The sequence below is a fragment of the Nerophis lumbriciformis genome, linkage group LG17 (assembly GCF_033978685.3).
Source record: "Nerophis lumbriciformis linkage group LG17, RoL_Nlum_v2.1, whole genome shotgun sequence".
NCBI lineage: Eukaryota > Metazoa > Chordata > Actinopteri > Syngnathiformes > Syngnathidae > Nerophis > Nerophis lumbriciformis.
In genome coordinates, this window is record NC_084564.2 from 17,600,001 (window position 1) to 17,615,774 (window position 15,774).

A 15,774-nucleotide genomic window follows, 5' to 3' on the forward strand; every position below is an offset into this window, starting at 1 on the left:
TTTTTTATTATAATTTTTGATGCGCTTGGAGAAAAAAGGCAAAAATATTTACACGTTTACCTCATTTAATCTCCCATGATATGTTATTAATGCAACATGTTTATGTAAAGTATGAATATAACAGACTTCATGTGGAAACAAAAACAGTCTAGACTCACATTCTATTTTATTTTGCTTGATTTAACTTTAGTGTGTGCACATTGCTGAAATTATACTAAATAAATACTATATATATATATACATATATATATATATATATTGCAACTTTGCATGATGTAGCTTTTCGTTTGACAGAACATTGTTTTTAATCAATTCACTGATTGGGCATGTCCAATTACAGGTTGTGTAAAACACTTTGTTTTACTTCACTAACATCCATCCATTTTTTACCGCTTGACCCGTTCGGGTCGCGGGGGGTGCTGGAGCCTATCTCAGCTGCATTGGGGCGGAAGGCAGGGTACACCCTGGGCAAGTCGCCACCTCATCACAGGGCCAACACAGATAGACAACATTCACACACTAATATAGTGCTGCCAATCAACCTATCCCCAGGTGCATGTCTTTGGAGGTGGGAGGATGCTGGAGTACCCAGAGGGAACCCTGGCACTGCACTAAGCCTTACATTATTTTTCTTGTGATCAGTAGGAACACATTTTAAATTTACGGTTTGCATCTTTTGTATCAGATTACATTTCATTTTTAATTTATTTTGCATTGATTATAATTTGTTGCACGTACATTTATATATTTTTTAATTAGGTTATGTTTATTATAAAATGCATGTTAGGGAATGTGTTTTATCAAGATTCAAGCAATATGTGAGGTAAACCTAAAATGTATTTTTCCTCAAAAAAAAAAAAGAATAAAAACAAAGATTTGTTGATAAAATGTCCATTTCAGCATAAAAGGAGGAAGAATAATGTAAGGCGCGAAGAATGATGACTTTTAGAAAACAAACAACAGAAGAACATTTATTTAATTAAGTAGGACATTCTTGAATGTCGACAGCTGCACTTCATATTAGAGTAGTATTGAAAAGGACAATAAAAATACTGGGATGGCACATGGAAAAAGAATGACAAAATAAAAAAAACAATACAATACAACCAACTCAGAAATCTCATTTTTGAGTCGCAACACCTAAAGACTTAAATACCGTCCTGCTGAAGGAGGCCGCCAGGGATAAAGAAGGACCACCAGAAAAGTCCCAAAAGGGAAGATATGTGGCGTTTTGTCTTTTTTTTTTTTTTAACACTGTACAGTACATCGTAAAAACATTAAATATACACATTATTGACGTCAACATGGTGGCTGGAGTACATTGTGGTTGGTTATATGGCATCGACAAAACACAGGTCCCACCACCCCTTCCTGCCTCCACGCGTACTACTCATCATCCTCGTCATCTTCGTCCTCATCCTCTCCCTCGTCATCGTCATCCTCGTCGTCGTCATCTGCTGCTGCCGCCGCCACCGCCGCCGGAGCGGAGCTGGAATCTACTTTGCCCTTTGTGCGGTAGGCCACGATGTCCTGTCGGAACAGTTAGGTATTTTATATTAATGTTCAATTCCTGTCACTTTTACGAGTGCCTTTAGGGAGAAAAGGCCCACACTTGACTACATAAGCCTTTTTATCCTTAATCTACAAAATAAACATTTAGACAAACAAATTACAAATGATTTCCACAATAAAAGAGCGCCCAACTCTGTCACTGTGCTCACCTTGTCGTACTTCTCCTTCAACTTGGCCGCCTTCTTCTCGTACGGCTGCTTTTCCTCCATGGACGAGCCGTTCCACATCTCTCCCAACTTCTTCGCCGTGTCGCCGATGGACAGCCCCGGAGTCTCGCCCTTCACCTTGGGGCGAAAGTCCCCGCAGAAGAGGAAGAACGCGGACCTGTTGGCGCGGCAAAAAGCGAAGCCGGGTGAGCGTTCTGGACTTTTCACCCAGTGAGGTAAAAATGGGCGGTGTGCAGTACTTGGCTGCCACCAGCAGAGGTGCTGTTGAGTCCAAACTCGATTAAGGACAGCAAAGACTGCTGGTATGCGACCATTTTGAGCTGTGTTTACAACAAATCTAACGAAGCTCCAATGCAATATCATTTTGATAGGATGTCGCCAGACTTGACGGTGAAAATTGGTCCTTAAAACTCACTCACATATTTGAACCCAAAGGACGAAAAATATATACTATTTTAATATTTATTTCCATTTTAAGTATTTTATTTATCATGCCTTCCTTTGTATGTTGTGTACATTTACTTTATATTCATTACTAGTATATTTTTAATTATGTCCCTTTGTCTATTTGTAACAATGCAAACCTTGTTTATTTTTTTTTATTCCATATACCGTATTTTTCGGAGTATAAGTTGCACCTGGCGAAAATGCATAATAAAGAAGGAAAAAAACATAAATCGCACTGGAGCCCAGCCAAACTATGAAAAAAACTGCGACTTATAGTCCGAAAAATACTGTACTATTGTTTTCTTAGTATATTACTGTTGTATAGTTGGTATTGCTTATTGTAATTTACTTTGTTTTTCCTATTTTGCTTTTGAGAGTGTTCTTTTTATCTTTTCTGCTTGTAATTGAGCTATTTTGACCAAACAATTTCCCTTAGGAGAGCAATGAAGTTAGTCTAAGTTTATTTTATAAAAACTTCTGGCTGAAAGGTACATATCAAATATTCAATATATTTTGGAGACTTTAAACATTTAAAAATGTTGCTGCATGCTTTGAAGGGGAAAAGTACCGGTAGTGGCATCTGGTGAACAAATGAAAAATTGAGGCAAATAATCCAAACTCGTCAGAAAAAAACAGTTTGTGTATGGGATATTTAGAGCACAGGTGTCAAACTCAGGGCCTGGGGGCCAGATCTGACACGCCACATCACTATATGTGACCTGTGAAAAACTACAAAAAAAAATTATGTCAATAAAGTACTCTTTTCTCATTAAATGTTTTCTTTCTGACAGAAAAAAGTACACGTACTGCATGCAATTGCATATATTTTAAAATTATTTTTTATCATCCGATAATGGAACAAATATACATTCCAAACATTTTTGTTGAGGTAAAAAAAAAAAATATCTGCCTTACTTATGATTTCAAAGAAAGTTATCCATCAATTTTTTTACACTCTTAAGAACTGTAGGTTTCATTTTTGAAAACTGTGGTACTGTTTTTCCATTGACAGTAAAATGCTGTTAAAACTACATTTTACAGTAAAATTCTGGTGACTGAGCTGCCAGTTTTTACTGTAAAATCTACAGATATGTAATCAAAAATATTCATATGCATCAACCAGTGATTCTCAAACTGTCTCAAACACTCCATCGAGTGGTACGCCAAAGAATCAATTAATTACATATTCAAACAGTGTTACTATTCAAACTGTGTGTACTGTTACAGTTGCCAAACATATTAAATATACTTGTTAAATAAAACCTCTGCCTTGTTTTTTAATGAATATCTAGGCCAACTACGCACCTGTGTTTCAGTGTTGGTCACTATGGTGGTACTTGGAGAGCCAAGTGTTCTGAGTACTTGGTGAAAAAAGTTGGGAGAACCACTGGCATAGGCAATTATGTAATATTAGGCGAATCCTTATACAGTATGATTCATATATGTTCAGTGTTACAGGCGGCCCTCTAAGGGCAGCCATAATTGCGATGAGGCCCAGAATAAAAAAAAACGAGTTTCACACCCCTGCTATAGAGTATTTAGAAAGGCCACATTTTAAGTACCGTCATTTTTGGAGTATAAGTCGCACCAGAGTATAAGTTGCACCTGCCGAAAATGCATAATAAAGAAGGAAAAAAACATATACCGTATTTTCCGCACTATAAGGCGCACCGGATTATTAGCCGCACCTTCTATGAATTACATATTTCATAATTTTGTCCACCAATAAGCCGCCCCGGACTATAAGCCGCGCCTACGCTGCGCTAAAGTGAATGTCAAAAAAACGCTGCGCTAAAGTGAATGTCAAAAAAACAGTCAGATAGTTCAGTCAAACTTTAATAATATATTGAAAACCAGCGTTCTAACAACTCTGTCCCAAAATGTACGCAAATGTGCAATCACAAACATAGTAAAATTCAAAATGGTGTAGAGCAATAGTAACATAATGTTGCTCGAACGTTAATGTCACAACACACAAAATAAACATAGCGCTCACCTTCTGAAGTTATTCTTCATTCGTAAATCCTTCGAATTCTTCGTCTTCGGTGTCCGAATTGAAAAGTTGCGCAAGCGTGGTATCCAAAATGGCCGGTTCCGTCTCGTAGAAGTCATCGGGAGTCAGTGTCGCTGTTGTTCTGTGAATCCTGCCTTCCGGAAAGCTCGGACCACAGTTGTGACCGAAATATCTGCCCAAGCATTTACGATCCACTGGCAAATGTTGGCGTATGTCGTCCGAGGCTGTCTGCCCGTCTTAGTGAAGGTGTGTTCGCCTTCGGAGCTGTGTGAAAAAAGCCACCCGGCCTCTTCGCGTAAACTTCCCTTAACCACTCGCTCATCTTTTCTTCATCCATCCATCCCTTCGAGTTAGCTTTTATGATGACGCCGGCTGGAAAGGTCTCTTTTGGCAAGGTCTTCCTTTTGAATATCACCATGAGTGGAAGTTAGCATGGCAAGCTAGAACCACAGTGAAGGATGACTTCTCATTCCCTGTGGAGCGAATATTCACCGTACGTGCTCCCGTTCCACAGTGCGGTTCAGTTGCTGTGAAATACGGTAGTAATCCGTGTGCGGATGGAGAGATTGCGTCTTTTTATGAACCGGATCGTTTAGTAGGAGCCATTTTGTGGTCTTTACAGATGTAAACAGGAAATGAAACGTACGGTGATATCCGCGCGTTTTTTCTTCTTCTTCCGGGGGCGGGTGAAGCGCTTCCTGTTCTATGGGGGCGGGTGAAGCGCTTCCTGTTCTATGGGGGCGGGTGCTTTCCTTGGCGGTTGCTTGCGTAGAAGAAGAAGCGCTTCCTGTTCTACCGGGAAAAAAGATGGCGGCTGTTTACCGAAGTTGCGAGATCGAAAATTTATGAAAATTAATCGTAATAAAGCGCACCGGGTTATAAGGCGCACTGTTAGCTTTTGAGAAAATTTGTGGTTTTTAGGTGCGCCTTATAGTGCGGAAAATACGGTAAGTCGCATTTTTGGGGGAAATTTATTTGATAAAATCCAACACCAAGAATAGACATTTGAAAGGCAATTTAGAATAAATAAAGAATAGTGAACAACAGGCTGAATAAGTGTACGTTATATGACGCATAAATAACCAACTGAGAACGTGCCTGGTATGTTAACGTAACATATTATGGTAAGAGTCATTCAAATAACTATAACATATAGAACATGCTATACGTTTACCAAACAATCTGTCACTCCTAATCGCTAAATCCCATGAAATCTTATACGTCTAGTCTCTTACGTGAATGAGCTAAATAATATTATTTGATATGTTACGGTAATGTGTTAATAATTTCACACATAAGTCGCTCCTGAGTATAAGTCGCACCCCCAGCCTAACTATGAAAAAAGCTGCGACTTATAGTCCGAAAAATACGGTAAATGTTTTAACAAAAACTGAGAGGACCAACACCACAAAATGTACCCCAGCATCACTCAAAGTGTGGTCCAAAAGAGTTTGGACACCCCTGATTTAAGGCGTTAATAACAAGCAAACTCACGGAGGTCTCTTAGGGGCGTTTGGGTCCTTAAACCGCTTCATCTTCTGTCCCTTAGGTGGAATATAGTTCTTCATCTCTGCCTCGTAGCGCACCTTGTCCTGCTTGGCCATATCTTCAAATTTGCCTTTCTCTTTCGGGGACATTGTCTGACAAATAAAAAAACAAAAGTCAGTATAAGGATAGTAAAAAAAGCGTTATACATTTTTTTTTTTTTTTAAAGATGGAAATGTCACGCCTACCTTCCATCGCTCTGAGCATTTCTTGGAGAACTCTGCAAAGTTGACGCTGGCCTCGGGATGCTTCTTCTTGTGCTCCTCTCGGCATGTTTGCACAAAGTAGGCGTAGGAGGACATTTTGCCCCGGGGCTTCTTTGGATCCTTACCCATCTTTTATACTGAGCACAAGGAAAATGACTGATTCAAATGCACGTCTATGCTCGACTGAAGGAGCACCGGCAATATGTAAATGTGCCATCGTCTGGTCTTTGTCTATTGTTTTATGCGGCTGCTGGAGGGGAGGAGGGGGGGAGGAGGAGGAAGGGGGTGACTGATGAGTCTTTGTACATAACAGACCACCATGATGCTGCATTATTAATCACGACTTACAATTAAAAAGCGACTTCGTTGCTTTGCAGGCAGCGTGCACTAAGTAATATGCATTGGGGTATTTTTTCAAGAGTGACGTGACGGGAAATGTTGCCAGTGTCGGAGGGGGGGGGGGGGGGGAGTAGTTAAATGAGGACATTAGCATTAGCTCCGCCCTTAGCGTTAGCGGTCGCTTTGTGTCCATCCAGCCTATTAGCATTGGTGCTAGCTGTTAGCACACAAGCTAACCGAGCCCGTACTAAAATGGCCTCCACGGTGTTAGCATCGGCGCTAGCTGCTAGCATACAAGCTAACCGAGCACCTATCAAAAAGGCCTCTAGCGTATTAATATCTGCGTTACTAAGTCATATTTCAAGAGTGACGTGAAGGGAAATGTTGCCAGTGTCGGAGGGGGGCGGGGGGGTAGTTAAATGAGGATATTAGCATTAACTCCGCCCTTAACGTTAGCGCTCGCTCGGTGTCCTCCAGCCTATTAGCGTTGGTGCGAGCTGTTAGCACGGAAGCTAACCGTGCGGTGAATAAAATGCATCCATTTTCTACCGTTTGTCCCTTTCGGGGTCGCGCTGGAGCCTATCTCAGCTGCATTCGGGGGCGGTAGGTGGGGTACATCCTGGACAATTAAAACGCCCCCCAGCGTATTAGCATCGGCGCTAACCGCTAGCACACAAGCTAACCGAGCCCGTACTAAAATGGCCTCCGCGGTGTTAGCATCGGCGTTAGCGGCTAGCACACAAGCTAACCAAGCCCGTACTAAAATGGCCTGCGTGGTGTTAGCATCGGCGCTAGCGGCTAGCCCACAAGCTAACCGGGCACCTATTAAAATGGCCTCCAGCGTATTAGTCCCTGCGTTAGCCTTTAGCGAACATGCTAAGGACTCTTATTCACGTCACCGCCATGTTTGGATAACCACGCGGTAAAGAAAATGTATTACTTAATTTAAAACGTTCTGCTACTTCCACTTCGCGGGTAATGCTAGGCTAGGCTAACACGGCATGCTAAGGCTCTATAGAGACACAATGACGGACGTTCCGCTGACCCACAGCGTGTGTTGACATTGCGAGGGAGGAGTCAGCCCCTTACCTCACTCTGGTCCACTCTCCTATGGACACTATCAAACGTCGTGGACATTTGCGAAGACAAGTGACACGCACGCATGCAGATGCGTGACACAGGGCGGCTGCTGCTAGCATCCTCTCTATCCTACCACCGTCATTCAATGTAAGCCCATTCAACACCAGCAAGTTACCCTGACAGGGCAATGCAATGCAATGCAGTTCGCACGTCCACTCACTGCACACCCACGAAACCCCCACGACACAAGTTGACAAGAGATGATGCTCACCACTGGAGGACAGCTGCGTGTCGCTACGTCTCAAGACAATGGGACAAAAAAAAACACGGTGAGTGCGCAGGATGCTTGTGTTGTGTTTATCCTGATTGTTAAGGAGCCTGACTGGCGGACATTGGCTGCAGCCGAGCGGCGGTAGTGTCTAATTGGGCAAGCACGCACTTCCACTGATGGGACGGTTGGTTGTCTGCGGCGGGACAGCATGGCGCTAAACTTGAATGGCAAACAGCAGCCGGACTTTGCGGGGCTGGAAACGCTTTTAAACGAAAGGAATAATTGAATTATAAAACTCGCAGATCATGTGGTCGCCGCGGGAATTACACCAGTGAATTCAACATGAATTTTCTGGCAAAAGAAGCATGCATGAAAAGTAATAGAACATGGAGGAATCAATTGAAAGTGTGGCTATTAGTGCATTACAGCACATTATAGCAAACGAGATGATGTTTTGTATTAGTAGATTGCACAGTACAGCTCATATTCCGTACAATTGACCACTAAATGGTAACACCCGAATACGTTTTTCAACTTGTTTAAGTCGGGGTCCACGTTAATCAATTCATGGTACAGATATAAACTATCAGCATAATACAGTCATCACACAAGTTAATCATCAGAGTATATACATAGATGGATAGATAGTACTTTATTGATTCCTTCAAGTAAGTTCCCTCAGGAAAATTAAAATTCCAGCAGCAGTGTACAGAGTTGAGATCAAATGTAAAAAGTAACTAATGGGGGTATAAATAGAGACAAAATAGAAAAATATTACAATAAGAATACAAATAAAAAGCAACAATGAGAATACAAATATAACAGTAAAATAACAATATAACAAGAGAAACTAGACAGTAGTGACCATGTTATCAATCAATCAATCAATTAATGTTTATTTATATAGCCCTAAATTACAAGTGTCTCAAAGGGCTGCACAAGCCACAACGACATCCTCGGTACAAAGCCCACATAAGGGCAAAGAAAAACTCACCCCAGTGGGACGTCGATGTGAATGACTGAGAAACCTTGGAGAGGACCGAATATGTGGGTAACCCCCCCCCCCCCCCCCCCTCTAGGGGAGACCGAATGCAATGGATGTCGAGTGGGTCTGACATAATATTGTGAGAGTCCAGTCCATAGTGGATCCAACATAATAGTAAGAGTCCAGTCCATAGTGGGGCCAGCAGGACACCATCCCGAGCGGAGACGGGTCAGCAGCGCAGAGATGTTCCCAGCCGGTTATGTTATGAAAAAGTATTGCACTGTTTTTGTTTTGCAACCCCCCAGAGAGGATTTGTACAGTCTAATGGCGTGTGGGACAAAATAGTTTTTGAGTCTATTAGTCCTGCACTTGGGATGAAGCAGTCTGGCACTGAACAGGCTCCTCTGGCTACTGACAATGGTATGCAGAGGGTGACTGGCATCATCCATGATGCTCACTAGTTTTCCCACAGTCAACTTCTCTGCCACCGTCACCAGTGAGTCCAGTTTTATTCCGATCGTAGAACCGGCCTGCCTGATCAGTAATCTCCAGTCTGGAGCTGTCCTTCCTAGATGTACTGCCCCCCAGCACACTACGATGTAGTACAGAATACTGGCAACCACAGACTGGTAGTACATCCACAAGAGTTTTTTTTACAAATGTTGAAGGAGCGCAGCCTCCTCAGGAAGTATAGCCTGCTCTGTCCTTTCCTGTACAAGTGGTCCATGTTAACAGTCCAGTCCAGCTTATTGTCCACCCACACCCGGAGGTACATTGAATTATTTACATTATTTACAATCCGGGGGTTGCGGCTGGGGGGGGTTAGGTTTGGTTGATATCAGCACTTCAGTCATCAGCAAGTATATCATCTGAGAAATGGACATTGTTACAGTGTAGGTCTGACTTGGTAGAATATGTACAGCGAGCAGTGAACATAGTGAGCTCAGAAAGCATAAGAACAAGTAATTTGATTATTTACATTTGGTTATTTACAATCCGGGGAGGTGGGATGTGGTGGGAGGAGGGTGTAAGTCTAGGGTTGTAGTTGCCTGGAGGTGTTCTTTTAGTGATGTTTTGAAGGAGGATAGAGATGCACTTTCTTTTACACCTGTTGCTGTGCATGTCACAGCAATCTAACAAGATGGGCAGTCTTCAAACAAAAGTTCAATATTTTGGTTTGTACCAAGTAAAATACTAGCTATTAAAGTATATCCATCCATCCATTTTCTACCACTTGTCCCGTTTGGGGTGATATTTACATTTTGATGTAGTTTTTGTGAACAAAATGAAAATAATTAGGGTTGTCAAAATTGACAAGTTAACTCATGTGATTAATCACAAAAAAATATTGCATTAATTATGTCCACACTTAGATTAATCATGCAATGTATTTTGTAAGGGGCAGCACGTGGAACAGGGGTTAGTGCATGTGCCTCACAATACGAAGATCCTGAGTAGTCCTGAGTTAAATCCCGGGATCGGGATCTTTCTGTGTGGATTTTGCATGTTCTCCCCGTGACTGCGTGGGTTCCCTCCAGGTACTCCGGCTTCGTCCCACCTCCAAAGACATGCACCTGGGGTAGGTTGATTGGCAACACTAAATTGGCCCTCAAATGTGAGTGTGAATGTTGTCTGTCTATCTGTGTTGGCCCTGCGATGAACTCACTATGTTCACTGCTCGCTGTACATATCCTACCAAGTCAGACCTACACTGTTTCAATGTCCATTTCTCTGATGATGCAATTGTTGATGACTGAAGTGTTGATAACAACCAAACCTAACCCCTCCGTCAGAACCCCCCCCCCCTCCACATCCCACCCCCCGGATTGTATATAATGTAAATAATTCAATGTATATACCGTACTCTGATGATTAACTTGTGTGATGACTGTATTATGCTGATAGTATATATTTGTACCATGAATTGTTTTATGTGGACCCCGACTTAAACAAGTTGAAAAACTTATTCGGGTGTTACCATTTAGTGGTCAAATGTACGGAATATGTACTGTACTGTGCAATCTACTAATAAAAGTTTCAATCAATCAATCAATCAAGCAAATGAGTCGTGATTTGTCCAGGGTGTACCCCGCCTTCCGCTCGAATGCAGCTGAGATAGGCTCCAGCTCCCCCCGCGACCCCGAAAGGGACAAGCGGTAAAAAATGGATGGATGAATGTATTTTGTAAGCTCTTTTACCTTAACCACTATATGTTCAGTGATTAGATCAATGTATACAGCAGTACAAAATGAGTGAGGAGACTCCGACTGGCAAATTTCACTCCAAAATACATCCTGAAAGAACTTTAGGTAAAAATGTTAAGTTTTGTGCAAATATATGACATGTATTCAAGTAAAACGTTTTAAAAATGTTCCTGGATGACATTCTGAGAATAAAATTGCATTTGTGTACAAATATTTGGGTCTATTCTTAAGCTAAATTCAATTATGCAAGCGAGCAATCACCTGTGATTAATCATGATTAATCCAAAATCCAAAGTGTGATTAATCTGATTTTTAGAAATATATAAATAAAGTAGTGTAAAATATAAACTCTTAGTTTTGTTTGTATTTCAAAACATTTTTTTTTTTTTTAATGTTTTTTTTCCCCCGTTTCGCGTCTATTTTTTTGCGGTTTCGGGTTGATGACGGGGGTTTGACGTAGGGGGCGGTGCTTGCGGTTTGGTTTTACTGGACTTGGACGTGCAGGTGGGGAACTGTGGACGAGGACGGTAAAATCGTGCGAGTCTAAATCAAGTTTAAAAAAGCTTAAAAATATGAAATTGTGTATTATTATTTAGTTTATATAGTTTAATCTTTTCAGTATTAAATTGTTCAAGTTCGTCAAAAAATTTTTAGAGTAAGCATACATTAAGGATACAATAAGGATACATTTTTGGGGGATTTATTTTCTCTTATAGACTGAAAAACAATGTTGATAAAGTTATTCTTTAACATGAGTTGATCTATATTTATTTGTTGTTTCCTTTAATGTAAGTAAGGATACAATGTTATGCTGAGGTGTAATTTTGTAACCAAATTATATTTCAATCAATCAATCAATCAATGTTTACTTATATAGCCCTAAATCATGAGTGTCTCAAAGAGCTGCACAAGCCACAACGACATCCTCGGCTCAGATCCCACATCAGGGCAAGGAAAAACTCAACCCAATGGGACAATGAGAAACCTTGGAGGGGACCGCAGATGTGGGAACCCCCCCCTGAAAGCCCAGCAGAGGATGTACTTCCTGCGGCAGCTGACAAAACTTAAGGTGCCGACCGAGATGCTGGTGCAGTTTTATTCAGCCATCATCGAGTCCATCCTCACCTCCTCCATCACCGTGTGGTTCCCCGGCGCCACAGTCCAGGATAAGCATCGACTGCAGCGCAACGTACGTACTGCTGAGAAGGTGATTGGCTGCAAGCTCCCATCCCTCCAGGACCTGTTCTCCTCCAGGACCAGGAAGTCTGTGGGTCGGATCACAGCTGACTCTTCTCACCCTGGACACAAACTATTCTCCCCTCTCCCCTCAGACAGGAGACTACGGTCCATCCAGACCCACACCTCCTGCCACCTGAACAGTTTTTCCCCTCGGCCATCAGGCACATGAACTATAACAAGATCTGATAGCTCAGTTACAGCTCTTTTTATTACCTATTCTGTGTTATATGTGTTTTATGTTGCACGATTGCACCAAGAAAAATTCCTAGTTTGTGAACCCGTTCTCAAACAATGGCAATAAAAACTCTTCTGATTCTGATTCTTTAGAACTTTGTTGTAAAAATCTCCTTCCGCGTCTGTCCCTGACACCCGCATTTCAGGCTGGCCGCTCTGGAAACACTCTGTGGAAACGCTCCCCACCCACACTGCTTGGTGCCTCGTCTGATCTGCTGTCACTTAGATTACCATAGTAACTAGTATATCATGCAAAAGTGCAGATTCCAACCATTGAAATACTTTGTATAGTTCAAGACTTACGGTCATTTGAAAACATCACTGCACATCATAATGGCAGCTACAGTTTCCATCTTAAAGATCTAAAAAAATTATTTGGGAATGTCCGGCACGCCAGATTGAAGAGTTTAACGGGCCTTAGTTTTCCCAGGTCTGTCCTCCATCATAGCATATGACTCCAAATCCCAGCTACGATGCCGCTATGTAATTGTGCAGTACTATTTATATTTTCTTATTTTTTCATTTCCATATTACAACTTAATATTTTAAAGATTATGAACATAGTTTTTTAATCCCCACAAGAAAAAATACATGCTAGTTTTACCGTTTTAACTAGAAGTAAAAATATGTAACAGGCCAAAAAAGGCTGCAAACAACACAAAATCATTCTTCTGAAAATATGATATATATATATCATCACACCGGGTGTATATATATTTAATTTATAATTGTATTTTATTATTTTATATATCAGAGGTGTCAAACGTACGGCCCGAGGGCCGGATCAGGCCGGCGAACAGGTTTTATCCGAAACGCGGGATGAGTTTGCTAAGTATAAAAATAACCTGAAATTTTTGAATGAAAGAAACAGCTTGTCTAAATGTGTCCACTGGATGTCACAATAGCAATTCTTTGTATCTTTGTAGATGATGCTACATATGTACAAAATAAACCACATGATTTTATAGTACATCAGTCGATGAAAATGATCAAATTACATAAATAACATCCTGTAATTTGGTTTTGATAGAATTTTTTTTATCGAGATAGATTGAAAAATAACACCAATTAGTTGACTGATGAACATTATCATATAATTTATTCAGAAAATATAAATAACGACAAAATGAAGTATATATGCTATTAACCGCAACAGGTAATTGTAGAAAACAACAACAATAACATTATGATTTGTAAAATTTCAGAATGTGCTTGTTCTATTTTTAAACTAAGAAAACAATCTGAAGTTGTCTTTATTTTTAAGTTATCGTGCCGTGATTTCACCAGTCCAGCCCACTTGGTAGTAGACTGTTCTCCATGTGGCTCTCGATCTAAAATGAGTTTGACACCCCTGATTTATATAGACATATTTTTTTTTAGATTGAAAAAAGAAATTGGGATGTCATTTTAATGAAAGAAATAATATGTTAAATGGTCACAACATACATACATGTACATGAAACTTTTCAATTGGAAAACATGACGTATGTATCAGTATCTTATAAGGAGCCATGCTTTCTAACTTCATTCTCTTGCAAGTGACTGTTTGTATTTCACTCATGTTTCTTAGTGACCGCGCGCTCTACTCAGGTGTAACATGATGAGCGTCCAAATGTGATGCCCCTTGTGGTTGGCAAGGCAACGGAAGACATTTGCGGCACTCTGCAACTCAACTATTATTCTTCTTGCATTTTTTTATTGTTTTTTTGTAACCAGCTCAAGTATGCCCTTGGGGGAAAAGACCCGCTCTTCATCTGCGTGGGGAAGATTGGAAACCCAAAATGTTCCCAGGTAATCTTCTTTTATATTGTTCTCAATTATTGTGTTAAATTACATATTGCACTGTGTTATTTGTAATCTCTCAGGACGTGAATTGTAGTCATATTTTTGTTCATTGGATGTTTACTGATGCGGACTATTTGAGATAGCAGCTCATTTAGTTTTGTTGACTTATTTCGAACACACACCCAGAGGCTTTCATTTCATTTCATATAATTGAACAGCATGTTTTTTTGCAGTGGTCTACAATTGCAACATGCATAGCATATCGATAAATAAAATATTCCAAAGTTTCTGGATTAAAGTAAGTCCTCCAGGGACTCTGTGTGACCCCTTAAATTTAGGCCTTTTCTGCGCTTTCTCCCCTCTACTTTCTCCGAGAGCTTCCAGAATAACCAGGTTTAAGTATATTGCATAGCAATGCTACACCATTACAATAATAATATTGTATGATAAAACATTTTTTGTAACTTTTAACACTGCAAAACTGCTGGATGCTGACCGCTCATCATAATTTAAATGCAGCCACTGCCATCTTGTGTTGTTATTAAAAACTACGTCTGGAAGTTGCCTACAGCCACAGCTGTCAATGTTTTTTTTTAATGAGACATTTATCTCATTACGCTTGGTTACGCTTTATATTTGTGAACAAAAATGCGTCTTTGTGTACTTTTTGCTGCCTAAATGAAGGCAACGCTTGTCTAGACAATCTTTGAATAGAAAAGCTATCTTAGTGTGCAGGGGGGCATTTCAGGTAGGAGGTTGAACTGAGTGGATTTACCTTAAGATGGGAAGTTCTTGAGTGTCAGGTTCCAGAACAGCTGATCTGATTTAGTTCAATCAATCCTTAGTACGTTGACTTTGAGTTAAGATCACGCCAAAAAAAAGCTGTGATCAATGGAGCGCTGATTCTACGATTGTACATAGCAGCTGGGGACAGAAACGGCCGCCTGTCTTTACCCAGCTGGAACTGAAAGTGTGTTTATGGTGAGTATCAACACTTTTTTAGAGACAAATAATATTGGACTGAAGTGGCAGACAATTTCTTCCGGAATCAATGTTTGAATGCAGTAGTTTATTGATTTATTGTTTAATTACATTGTCTTATTATTCTACAGGTAAAACTAAAAAATGGAGAAATGATATGGAATAAAATCTCATTTTAATTTAGGTGCAATCCCACTGGTAAAAAAAAACAACCCACAAATGGAGGCAACTGAAAAATACAACGTCAACGTGAATGTAAAATTAATATCGATTAGTGGTAATATACAGTACAGGCCAAAAGTTTGGACACACCTTCTCATTCAATTAGTTTTCTTTATTTTCATGACTATTTACATTGCAGATTGTCACTGAAGGCATCAAAACTATGAATGAACACAAGTGGAGTTATGTACTTAACAAAAAAAGGTGAAATAACTGAAAACATGTTTTATATTGTTCAAAATAGCCACCCTTTGCTCTGATTACTGCTTTGCACACTCTTGGCATTCTCTCGATAAGCTTTAAGAGGTAGTGACCTGAAATGGTTTTCACTTCACAGGTGTCATAGTTTTGATGGCTTCAGTGACAATCTACAATGTAAATAGTCATGAAAATAAAGAAAACGCATTGAAATGAGAAGCTGTGTCTAAACTGGCCTGTACTGTATATCTTTTTTTTCCATATATCATTATCTTTTTTGTGGAC

At 40.4% G+C, this 15,774-nt stretch overlaps 2 protein-coding genes across 3 annotated transcripts in view; one reads left to right on the top strand and one right to left on the bottom strand.

Annotated features, from left to right (window-relative positions):
* Window positions 1-955: 955 nt before the first annotated feature.
* On the bottom strand, window positions 956-7,805 carry hmgb1b (high mobility group box 1b). 2 transcript variants are annotated; one of them, XM_061972638.1, is made up of 5 exons: window positions 7,642-7,805; window positions 5,934-6,088; window positions 5,695-5,840; window positions 1,722-1,896; window positions 956-1,530 (listed from the first exon to the last, which is right to left on the bottom strand). In XM_061972638.1, the coding sequence occupies exons 2-5, from the start codon at window positions 6,078-6,080 to the stop codon at window positions 1,387-1,389; spliced, it is 612 nt and encodes a 203-aa protein (XP_061828622.1). In that variant the 5' UTR covers window positions 6,081-6,088; window positions 7,642-7,805; the 3' UTR covers window positions 956-1,386. The 2 variants fall into 2 exon arrangements, with proteins under 2 accessions (XP_061828622.1, XP_061828623.1); XM_061972639.2 differs by lacking the exon at window positions 7,642-7,805 and adding an exon at window positions 7,380-7,522.
* Window positions 7,806-14,024: 6,219 nt separating this feature from the next.
* wdr95 (WD40 repeat domain 95) overlaps window positions 14,025-15,774 on the top strand; it is a 51,218-nt gene continuing 49,468 nt past the window's right edge. Inside the window, exon 1 of the mRNA XM_061972046.1 lies at window positions 14,025-14,094. Within this exon, the coding sequence (XP_061828030.1) occupies window positions 14,027-14,094 (68 nt within the window). The 5' untranslated portion in view covers window positions 14,025-14,026. The remainder of the gene's footprint in view (window positions 14,095-15,774) is intronic.

What these genes read in the sequence shown, in the direction of transcription:
- hmgb1b (XM_061972638.1), bottom strand. Translation starts at nt 6,080, where the DNA reads ATGGGTAAGGATCCAAAGAAGCCCCGGGGCAAAATGTCCTCCTACGCC. An exon ending in AATGCTCAGAGCGATGGAAG is followed by an intron (nt 5,841 to 5,933) that starts GTAGGCGTGACA and finishes TTTATTTGTCAG; the next exon opens with ACAATGTCCCCGAAAGAGAA. An exon ending in AACGCCCCTAAGAGACCTCC is followed by an intron (nt 1,897 to 5,694) that starts GTGAGTTTGCTT and finishes CCGCGCCAACAG; the next exon opens with GTCCGCGTTCTTCCTCTTCT.